General features: G+C 39.2%; 2 protein-coding genes across 2 annotated transcripts; both read right to left on the bottom strand.

Annotated features, from left to right (window-relative positions):
* Nucleotides 1-7825: 7825 nt before the first annotated feature.
* ETH_00009815 (uncharacterized protein) lies at nucleotides 7826-8806 on the bottom strand (the record flags this gene model as incomplete). Its single annotated transcript, XM_013377040.1, has 1 exon — nucleotides 7826-8806. One exon carries the CDS (start codon nucleotides 8804-8806, stop codon nucleotides 7826-7828), a length of 981 nt encoding a protein of 326 aa, XP_013232494.1.
* Nucleotides 8807-10643: 1837 nt separating this feature from the next.
* On the bottom strand, nucleotides 10644-11731 carry ETH_00009810 (uncharacterized protein; the record flags this gene model as incomplete). Its single annotated transcript, XM_013377039.1, has 2 exons — nucleotides 10644-11303; nucleotides 11657-11731. The coding sequence occupies 2 exons, from the start codon at nucleotides 11729-11731 to the stop codon at nucleotides 10644-10646; spliced, it is 735 nt and encodes a 244-aa protein (XP_013232493.1).
* Between the last annotated feature and the right edge of the window lie 201 nt (nucleotides 11732-11932).

Below are 11932 nucleotides of genomic sequence, written 5' to 3'. Positions count from 1 at the left end.
GATTCGGAAGGCAAACTTTGGAAGTGTCCGTCATAGTGAGACTTTGCAGTGGTACAGTTTCAAACCCTAAGCCCTAAACCCTTAAACCCTAAACCCTAATCCCTAACTACGGAGAGTTCTGTAGGACACAAACCCTAAACCCCACAGCCCAAACTTCTTCAAAACGTCAAGTGTGCAGAACTGATAAGAACTTCTAAACCAAAACCCTAAACCCTAAACCCTAGGCCCAAGCGGCAGAGCTAATAAACTCAGCCTTTATACCTAAACCCTAAACCCTAAACCCTAGACCTGCGAGTTTCTTAAAATAAATTCGACTCAAAGAACTAAATTTTTGAGCCGACTGGAATTTCTACTGAGGTGTTTTGGTGCTTGCATATACGACTTGTGCTATTCCTACAAATCAGGGACTAGGGTTTAGGGTTTGGGGTTTAATTTCGGGGTTTAGGGTTTAGGGTTTGGGGCTTAGGGTATCATCGGGTGTAGAGCGCAGGGCCAGGGTTCGCCGTTTAGCCTTTTAAGTCAAGATCATATTTGCGCCATTTACTATCAAATCTAGGCTTAGAATTCAGTGTTTAGGGTTCAGGGTTTAGGGTTTAGGGTTTAGGGTTTAGGAAATAGGAAATAAACTGTGTGCGCGCTGGAAATAAAGCGCCGCTCATGCAAATGTCTTTATCCATTTCATAATCTTTGAGAATTTTTTATTTTTCAACCTTTTAAAATTGCCTGGAGATTTAGCTGCTGCTTCAGCCTTTTCTGTTGTATCTATCCGCCCAAACCCTAAACCCTAAACCCTAAACCCTAGAAGGGCGGTCGGAGGCGTTGCACAGAGGTTGCCGGCAGAAGCATCCCCACATAACTGCACTAAAAACTAAGCCCTCAACTCCACGCTGTTCACGGAAAACCCTAAACCCTAAACCCCAAACCCTAAACCCCAAATTCCAAACCCTAATCCCTAAACCCTAGACCTAAACCCTAAACCCTAAACGCTAAAAGTGGACTGATAGGTGAAGCCCTATTCTTTTGCTGGTTCCTGCGAGCTCACTTGAAGCAGCTTTTCGAGTGTAAATACACCAAGTTAATCTTCGACAACACTGGGGAGTGTTAGCTTGCTGCCTGAGCTGTCTATACACCCGAAAAAAAGACAAAAATGAACCCCTCTAAGACTCCAAGATGAAAATTAAGAAGGGCGGAGCATTCATAATAAGAAAAGAATTAATTTGGAGTTGAAAGAAAGGCAAAAATGGGGTATTTCAAACTCAGTGAAGTTTGGGATCATGGGGTGTACGTACACCTCGCGTCGGCAATGGTCCACTGGTCTGTCTGTTGCGGCTCTCGTTTCTGCTCTTTCGCAAGCTCAAATTAAGCAGAAATGATTTTATTCGAATTTTAAATATTTATTTTAGTCTGAATTAAAAAAAAACCGTTTTGAATCGAGCCAACTATTCCTCATCAACTCCCCATGTTCCCTGGCGGTTCCACAGAGTGTCTGCTGCTGAGCCGCTGCTATTGCATTCAAATGCAGTTCCTGCAGTTTGAAAAGGCAAATATTATTAAAATGATATTTAAAAATTCAAAATAAATTAGAATAAATGAGCAGAATGCGTTTTCTGAAGACGACGAGCCGCGAGACGGCGGGGTGTCTGTACACCCGAGCCCCGGGCCCTTTCGCGGGCGGGTGTCTATTGCGGGAACCTGGGGTTCATTTTCATCATTTTTCTCCGTTTTTCTTCGAATAAACTCTAAAACTCTCTTTAAAACTTAAAGGGACTTTCAAAACTCTTTTATTTTCTCCTTAATGGCCTCGGAAATGCGCCCGGGAGCCCGCCTGCAGCTCCTGCTGCAGCGCGAATTTCTAGTAATCCCCGGAGTGTATAATGGCATTTCTGCGCGACTCGCGAGTGACCGGGGCTTTAAAGCTCTTTACCTCTCAGGTGTATTTTTACTCTTATTATTTATTTTTGTTTTTATTATTTATTTTATTCATTTTTATTTATTTTAATTTATATTTATTTACTTTTATTCATTTTTATTTACTTTTATTTATCTCCTATTTTGTTTATTTGCTTTTATTGCTTTTTATTCGTCTTCATGTGCTTTTATCTATTTGGTTTTTACTCATCTATTACCTTTTTTTATTGTTTAACCCTTTTTGATTTCTATTTTATTCCTTTTTCATTTTCTTTTATTTCTGTTTCATTTCCTTTTTACTTCCTTCTTATTTGTTTTTGTTTATTTATTTTTTATTTATTTACATCTGCTGCTGTTTTCAAAAAAGTAGAGTTGGGAAAGTTTCTTTTTAGCCATTTAAAACCTCTTTAAAGTTTTATTTATTTATTTATTTATTTATTTAAAAGCAAAAATGTAAAAATGGTATTCTGTAGCCACTTATTACTAGTATTATTATTGCTGATTACTATTAAGATTATTATTATTATTATTTTATTATAATTATTTTATTATTACTATTATACTACTATTACTAATTGTTATTATTATTATTATTTTATTATAATTATTTTATTATTATTATTATTATACTGCTATTCCTAATTATTATTGTTGTTGTCATTATTTTATTATTATTACTATTATTTTATTATTATTATTGTAATTATTTATTATTATTGTTATTGTCATCATTACTACTATTATCATTATCATTCTTAGTGTTACCACTAGTTTTATTATTACTATTATCTGTTATTATTATTACCATTATTGTTGTTCTTATTATCATTATTACTATTATTAATTATTATTATTATTATTATTATTATTACTCTAATTATTATTATTATTATTATTATTATTATCATTATTATCAGAATTAAATTTACATTTATTAGAATTGTTTTATTTCTAATTTTTCATTTCTACTTTTTCGCCTTGAAAGATATTCAAAAGTTTTTGCATGCAAAAAATAAAATTGGATTTTGGCTTTTTGTAATTCCATTTCAATTTGCATTTTTGATATCTTTTCATGTTTTTTATTTCCATTTTTAATTTCCTCTTATCTTCCCCTTTCTGCTGCGTAGTCCTAAACCCTAAACCCTGAACCCTAAATGCTAAACCCTAAACCCTAAACTCTAAATCCCAAACCCTAAGACTCAAACACTAAACCCAAACCCTAAACCCCAAACCCTAAACCCTAAACCCCAAACCCCAAACCCTAAACCCCAAACCCTAAACCCTAAACGCTAAACCCTTGCAGGCCCCATAAACAAGGAAAAATGAAATAAATGATTTGCAAAAGAAATGAAAAGAGCAAATAGGCCTTGGTCCTTGGGGTGTATGTACACCAGGCGCTGCCCTTTCGGCCTCCCAAGGACTTCCAGATATTGGAATTATTTCATTTAATTCTTTTCTCCAAACAGTGAAAGAAATCACTACTGTTTCCAAACTCCCCCTCCTCGTCGGTGAGCCCGAGGGTTTAGGGTTTAGGGTTTAGGGTCTGGGGCCTAGGGTTTAGGGTTTGTGGCTCGGGGTTAGGGTTAAGGGTTTGGAGCCTAACGTTTAGGGTTTGCGGCATGGGTCTAGGGTTTCGGGATTAGGGTTTAATGATTAGGGTTTGGGGTTTGGGGTTTGGCGGTTAGGGTTTGGGGATTGAGGTCTAGCATCTGGGGTTTGGAGTTTGGGCCCAGGGGTTTAGGGTTTAGGGTTTAGGGCATAGGGCTTAGGGTTTGGGGTTTAGGGTTTAGGATGTAGGGTTTAGGGTTTAGAAGATACAAGTGCACAAGGAAGCAGTGCTGCAGGAGTCCGTTTGTTTCTTATTTGCTTCCTGCATTTGTCTGTTGATAAATGTGCTGCTTCTTCCTGCTGCTGCTTTTGCTGCTGCTGCTGCTGCTGCTGCATTTGCTGCTGCTTCAATTGCTGCTGCTGCATTTGCTGCTGCATTTGCACTACTACTACTGCTGCTGCTGCTGCTGATGCTTCTGCTTTTGCCACTGCTGCTTTCGCTGCTGCTGCTGCATTTGGTGCTGCTGCTCTTACTGCTGCTGCTGTCTTTGCTACTGCTGCTGCTGCTGCTGCTGTTGCTGCAGATGCAGACACAGGTTTTGGTGACTGCGGCGAAGCTGCTGCAGCAATTGCTGCAGCAGGAGCAGCAGCAATTCAAATTGAAGACCAAATAGAAACAAAAAGGTATTTCTTTTAAAATCACCTTTTCTGAATTTAAACTCTTTTGTCTCTTTTTGTACGTTTGCTTTTTGTTATTTATTTATTTATTTTATCGTTTTGTTTGCTTTATTTTTTTTATTTATTTCAATCTTATTTTATCTTATTTCAAGTTAATTTAATTTATAAATTTTATCTTATTTTATTTCCTCAACGCAATTCATTTCACAAACTCATCTCATTTATTTTTTTCCTTTGCTGCCTTTTTTTTCTTCCTTTGGCTCATTCAGAGCCGCTGCTGCTGCTGCTGCTGATGGTGCTGCTGCTGCTGCTGCTGCTGTTGTTTGTGCTGTTGTTGCTGCTGTCGCTGCTGCTGTTGTCGCCGCTTTTGCTGATGCAGGTGCTGCTTTTTGTCCTACAGCATCTGCTGCTGCTGCTGCTGCTGTTGCTGCTCTCGGTGCTGCAACATTAGCTGCTGCATTTGCTGCTGCAGCACCTGCTGCTGCTGCTGCTGCTGCTGCTGCTTGCAGGTGCGGCCACCTGGAAGGGAAGCAGCTAATAAGCTGCTGCGAGATGCAGCAAAAGATAAAATCAATTAAAGAAAATAAATCCGAAAGTTTAAAAGACTTTTTGATTTGCGCCCGAACTGACGCATTTGCTGTCGAAGGTAAGCAGGTGCAGCAGCAGCAGCAGCAAAAGCAGCGGCAGCAGCAGCAGCAGCAGCAGCACCAAATTGCTGCCTCTGGAAAACAGCAGTTTATCGCTTAATTTGAATTAAACAAATTAAATTAAGCATTTGATGTGAATCAAATGAAACTTTTTGATCTATTTTATTTTAAATTGACTTAAAATTAAAAAAGAAAAAGTCTTTTTAATTTAAAAAAGAGAAAATAACTTTTCAATTCAAATGAAGAACAAAAGTATTTTTATTTAAATGAAATAAAAATCCAGAAAAGAAAAAACTAATTTTGAAACCTTCTAAATCTCCCGTCTCTTCTGTCTTTTCTCTATTTTTATTTCTTTTTATCTTTATTATTTTATTTTATCATTTTTATTTATTTTAAATTTATTTTTGTCACTACTCTTTTGTGTATTCTTTCCCCTTTATTCTTGTCCTATCATTTTTAATTTTTAATTTTCCCTTTTTATTTTTTCCTTTCTTTCTTCTTGTCCTTTTCTGTTTTTCTTTTTTTAATTTCTTTTTGTTCATTTGCATGCATTCTTTAAAATAATATTTCTTGAAAGTCATTTTGCAAAGAGATGCAACTTCCATAATTCTCCAAAATTATTTATTATCTCTCGTTGAAAAGTAAAATTGAAATTCATATATTTCTTTATTTTAATTCCTTTAAAATAAATAATTTCCAAAGCGTTGGTGTGTATGTACACCTGCATGCATGCATCGCTATAAATTATGTATAATTAATATAATTTATATTTACATTTATATGTTTTCATGTAAACTATATAATATATTTATATTTTACATATATAATGTACATATATAAACTTAAAAGATTTATTTTTCATTCAAAATATCTTTTTTTCGTTGAGCGTTTGGCCTCATTTAGGTGTGTATACACCGCAAAAGCCAGCCCCATTTATTTGCCTTTAAGCTCTTCTGATTGCTTTTCACAGTTTTTGAGAAAACATAAAAGGAAATGCTTTATTTGCATGCAAAAGTTCTTTCAGCTATTTGTTAATGGGGCTTGAGATGTCTGTACACCTCAGCAAATTGCGGTGTACGTACACCCGAGCGCCCGCGTTCCTTTTTCTTTTTTTTGGCGTTTTTTGTCGATTTTGGATCATTTTTTCCCGAATTTCTTCCTGTTTTACTAAAACTATTTGTTTAGATTAAATTAATTTCATTTTATTTCTTTTTTATTCCTCTTTTCCCCTTTTTTCCACTCTTCAGGATTCGACGGGGCCCTTGCAAGGGCCAAAGCCTACGTAGAGGCGGGGGCCCACATCATCTTCCCCGAGGGACTTCCAGATGAAGTAAATAAAAATAAAAATAAATAAAATAAAATAAAATAATAAACATAAAACTTTTGAATTTAAACAATTCTTTGTACTTTAATCAATCAGTTAATTGCAACTAATCCATTAAGTGCAATAAGTCCATTAATTACAACGAATTAATTAATTTCAATTCTTCAATTCATTGCAATTAATCCATTAATTATAATTATTGCATTAATTAAAATTAAAATTAAATCAGTTAATCCGAAGAAGTAAACAAATCAATAATGAATTAACTAATTCAAACGAACTACCAAATACATCAAATCAATCCTTATTATTATTACTATTAATTAACTAATTAACTAACTAATTAATGAATTAATTAATTAATCAATTAATTAATTAATTGATTAATCGATTATTTATTTATTTATTTATTTATTCAGGAAACATTTGCTGCGTTTGGCGCTGCGCTGCGTGGGAAATACCCTGGAGTTTTTCTTTTGGCGAATATGACAGAATTTGGAAAAACAAAAATAATTAAAATGAATAAAATAAAATCCATTTCTTTCAATTGCGCCATTTTCCCCGTTTCCGCGCTCCGAGTCGCCCTCAAAGCCATGGATGTAAACCCTAAACCCTAAACCCTAAACCCTAAACCCTTTTGTTTTCGTTTCTTCGTCTTTTTGTTCGCTGTTTCCCGAACTCCTCAGCCTCCAGAACTTCCTATTATCCGTTTATTTATTTTATTTATCTATTTATTTCTAATTAATTAATTAATTTATTTATTTATTTTATTTACTTGTCAATTAGGATATGTTCGAAGAGCTCCAGAGCCAGGGCACTCTGGAAAACCAAATTAGCAAAATGTACACAAGACAGGTGAGTTTAAATCAAATGATATTATTTAATTATATATTTATTTATTAATTTGTTTACTTATTTATTTATTCATCCATTATTTAGTTTATTTGTTCCATTATCTGTTTATTTTATTTATTTGTTTGTTCGTTTATTTTTTGTTTTTTGAATTACAAAAATAATGGTGGTCAAGTTGGCTCAACTGGCCAGCCATTTGGCTAGCTAGCCAGCTAAATAGCTAGCGAGATTAAAAGCTAGCTAGCTGGCTAGCTAGCTAAATAGCTACCTAGCTAAATAACTAGTTAGCTACTGGACCACAGGGAGTAGCTGACTGAGCTAGCTATCAAGCTAGCTAGCTAGCTGGCTAGCTGGCTAGCTAGCTAGCTTTGCGGCTAGCTGCAAGGACTCCTAGCTAGCCATCAAGCTAGCCAGCCAGCTAGCTAGCTAGCTAGCTAGCTAGCTAGCTAGCTAGGGTTAATGGCATTTGATAATGGCTGTTTTGCTTTTCAGGAACTTTACAAAACTTTGAGATATGATCCAACGCGGGAGTGGAGTTTGGCTGCTTCGGTTTCGGGGGGAGATGAAGAAAAAGAAAATAAATAAATAAATAAATAAATAAATAAATAAATAAATAAATAAATAAATAAATAATAAAACAACTTTTCAAACTCTCAACTGTCGAGCTGAAAAGGAGGGCCAAGTTTCTCGTTTTCTCCAACACGCACGTGCGCATTGGGTTACGCTCTTTTAGGTTTTAGGGTTTAGGGTTTAGGGTTTGGGGTGAGTTTTGTGAGAAGTCTAAATACAAATAAATAAGAAAGCCAGTGGCGAATAAAATGCCAAATAAATAAATAAATCAATAAATAGCCTTGCCGGTAGTCAGTGCTTAGAAGAGCAAAAAGAAGAAAGAGAAAGACGCAGCAGCAGCAGCAGCTGCAGCAGCAGCAGCAGCAGCAGCAGCAGCACCCGAAGTGAGCTGCTGCTGGCTGCTATTGCTTATATTAACATTTTCTTTTATACTTTCTGCTGCCTGTGGGGTTTGCACCCGCATGTACACCGGAAGGACATGACCTAGCTGCGAGCGCAGCAGCTGCTGCTGCTGCTGCTGCTGCTGCTGCAGCAGCAGCAGATTCTCGTGTTCCTGATGCAGCGTTGCCTTCAGGGCGTCCACGTCTCTTTCTATTTCCCTCTTTAAATCCGTTTGAATTTTTGCTGCTGCAGTCAAACCCGCAGCAGCACCTAAACCCTTTTTTAGGGTTTCCGCTATCTCCTTGCTGTGCTGCAGCAGCTCACGGAGGCCCTGCTCATAGGTAGTCCCAGGGGGAGCTGGGCTTTTTGCTGCTGCTGCTGCTGGGCTTGGTGCTGCTGCTGCTGCTGCTGCTGGGCTTTCCGCTGCTGCTGCTTTCTCCGGAGCAGCAGCAGCAGGCGCGGTCTCAGCCGCTGCTGCGTCCGGCGCTTCTGATGTTGCTGCTGGCGGGTTTGCAGCAGCAGCAGCAGGAGCAGCAGGAGCAGCAGCAGCTTCCTTGTGCTCCTTTTCTTTGTCTTCTTGGGCCTCTGTCTGCTGTTCTGTTTGCTGCGCTGCTTCTGCAAAAGACAAGAAAGAGTTAATTTGCTGCTGCTGTCCCGCTCCCGCTGCTGCTGCTGCTGCGATCACTTGCGGCGTATGTACACCTGAGCGGCCTGGGGGTGCGCCTCGCGGGCGCTGCAGCAGCACGCAGTCCGCAGTGGAGATGAAATACGAAATAAAATGCAGAAAATGAATTAAATAAAGTAAGTTCTTCTTCAAACTGAAGCTTTTTCTCGCTTTTAGCTGGACGTACACCTCGGGAAACAGCGGGCGGGCCGCGGCTGCAGCCGGCGCCGTCATGGTCCGATTAAGAGCAAAGCGGGTCCCTAAAGAAGGTTTTGAAGCGCAAAATGCAAATTAAATGGTATTTATTTATTATTTTTTGTCAAAAAACTCCAAATTTCGCGTCAAAACGTTCGAAATCGACGAGCAGTCGCTGCGGCATGCGGCTGTCGGCTGTGCAGCCGCGCCGCTCCACTGGTCCGCCGCTTCGATTTCCTTTTTCTTTTGCAAAACGGAGCCTTTCGGGGGATTTAAACCGCCAAATTAATCCAATTTAACATTTTAAATTCAAGTCCAACCTTTTTATTAAATTATTCGGCTTTTTTTGCCATTTTAATCCATTTTTGGGTGGTTTCCACTCCCTCGAGTGACCTCTGCAGCTTGTGCAGCAGCACCGCCGGCTCTTTTCGCCTTTCTGCGCCCATTTTGAAGTTCGTTGTTTGTTTTAATTAATTAAAATAAATTAATTTAATTAATTAAAATAAATGAATTCAATTTCAATTTATTTTAATACATTAAACCGGATTTATAAACCCTCTCGATGCATTTGCATTGCTGCCTGAGCTCGCGAACGCCGCAATCGAATCTTAAGACCCAACGATCGCGCAAACCCTGGTTTAGAGTTTAGGGTTTAGAGTTTAGAGCTGAGGCTTAGGGTTTAGGGCTGGGTTTCGAAAGCTGGCACTCCTCGCAAACCCTGTTTTAGGGTTTGAGGTTTAGAACTTAGAGCTGAGGCATAGGGGTTGGAGCTGGGTTTCGAAAGCTGGCACTCCTCCCAAACCCTGTTTTAGGGTTTACGGTTTACGGTTTAGAGCTGAGGCTTAGGGGTTAGGCCTGGGTTTTGAAAGCTGGCGCTCCTCGCAAACCATGTTTTAGGGTTTAGGTTTGCGGCTGAGACTGGGATTCAACATTTAGGGTTTAAGGAAATTCCCATTTCGCCCTTCTTGCAATTCAAGCAGCAGTAAAAGAGTTTAGGGTTTAGGGTTTGAGATAAAAGGCGTGTGATCGTGTGATCTAGGGTTTAGGGTTTCAGGTTTAACGTTTGGAAACTGCACAATATCCCATATTCCTTTTGAAGTTTTCTTCACCGAAACGCGGTCTAAACCCTAAACCCTAAACCCTAAACCCTAGAATGCAAACCCTAATAAATGCTAAACCCTGCTTTGCCTTAGAATGCATGGAGACAAACTCTAAAGTACATCCTAAAACCCTAAACCCTAAACCCTAAACCCTAGAGTAAACGCGTACCTTCTAAAAGCCAAATGCTCAAGTCTGAAAGATTGTTCGAATGGTGGAAGAAGAACGCCACTGCCATCGACCACAGCAGCCCAGCTAGCTAGCTAGCTAGCTAGCTGGCCAGCTAGCTAGCTACCCAGCTAGCTAGCTATCCAGCTAGCTAGCTAGCCAGATAGCCAGCCGGCCGGCCAGCTATCTAGCCGGCTAGCTAGCCAGCTAGCTACCCAGGTAGCCAACCAGCTAGCTAGCCAGATAGCTAGCCAGCCAGCTAGCTAGCCAGCCAGTCAGCCAGCTAGTTAGCCAGCTAGCTAGCCAGCTAGCTAGCCAGGTAGCCAGCCAGCTAGCTAGCTAGCTAGCTAGCTGCATGCAGACTATGAGGGTCAGCCTTTGCATTTGAAAGGAAGCCCTGCCAAGCCGACCCCCGCAGCGCACGGCGCTTCCCTGTCTAGGGTTTAGGGTTTAGGGTTTAGGGTTTGGCGGGGAAGAGGGGCTTTCTGCCCGCCGCAGCAAAGACGGGAGCGAAGCAAATGCGAAACATTGAGGAGAAATGAATTACTTCATCAAATAAATAAATAAATAAATAAATAATGAAATAATTAATTAATTAATTATCAATTAATTAATTGTCTCCGTCGGCGATGAAGGCCAAGTCCTCCTCCCCGAAGAGGTCGATTTGCGTGGCGCGGGATAAACCCTTTTTTAGGGTTTGGGACTCTGTGGGGGAGTAGTTTTCGCCTTCGGGGATGTAAAAAGAGGGAACAAAATTAGGGTTTTGTTGGAAATCCATTTTAAATGCTTTTACGTCAATTCCAAGTTGGCCATCAAAGACAAAGAAAGGAGAAGGAGGCAAGAAGGCACTCAGCGGCTGCGGCACGTCCGACAGCTGCTGCTGCTGCTGCTGCTGCTGCTGGGGGGCGGCGGCGTCTTTTTGCTGCTGCTGCTGCTGCTGCTGCCCCTCCTCTTCCCCTGCTTCCTGCTGCTGCTGCTGCTGCTGCTGCTCGCGGTAAGACTCGGAAACGAGGAAGGAGGCGAAGGAAACAATTCCTTTGGAAACACTAAAAGAGTTTTCTCTTTGGACTTTTGTTTTTGTTTTGTCTTTGACAGCATCTTCAATTAATTCATTTAAAAGCTTTGTTGGCAAACGCTCCACTGTTGCTTCATCCACTAACAAAGTCTCCTTCTTTGTCTCCTCCTGCAGCTCAAACGAAGTTGCTGCTGCTGCTGCTGCTGCTGCTGTTTCTGCTGCTGGGTAGCAGCAGGGGAGGCAAAACCCGCGCGCCTGTGCAGCAGCAAATCGAAAATCACCTTTTCTCCATCATTTATTATTTTATATTATTTATTTATTTATTTATTTATTTATTTGTTTTGTTATTGTTCATTTATTATTATTACATTTTTCCGCTTTTTGCTGCAAAAAAATGACACTTTCAGGTGTACAGACACCTGAAAAAGTTGCATTATCTGTGGAAATTCATTTAATGAATAAAAACAAAAAAGAATATAATGGGTAACGATTAAATAATTAAAATTAAATAATTACAACTAAATAATTACGATTAAATATTAAAATTAAAGAACTTTGGGACTGCAAAGGACAAAGAAAAGCAGCAGCTGTCTGTACACCGAGCTCACCTCGACTGCTGCTGCTGCTGCAGCATCATCTTCTGCTGCTGCTGCTGGAGGACCCGAGGAGCGGGCGCTCTTCATTGCCTTCTGCATTCACAAAAATAAATAAATAAATAAATAAATAAAGTAAAATGAATTAAATAATACAATAATAATAGAGACTAAATTAAATAAATGAATAGTAAACAAATTCAAGTCCACTGCTGCGGTCCTCTCTGGCTGTTCCCTTAATTCAAATTTAATGAACTGAATAATTAATTAAACGTTTATTAGATATTTACT

The sequence above is a fragment of the Eimeria tenella genome, genomic scaffold, assembly GCF_000499545.2.
Source record: "Eimeria tenella Houghton genomic scaffold, Eth_scaff45, whole genome shotgun sequence".
In the NCBI taxonomy this organism is placed as follows: domain Eukaryota; phylum Apicomplexa; class Conoidasida; order Eucoccidiorida; family Eimeriidae; genus Eimeria; species Eimeria tenella.
This window is presented reverse-complemented; position numbering and strand designations above follow the sequence as displayed.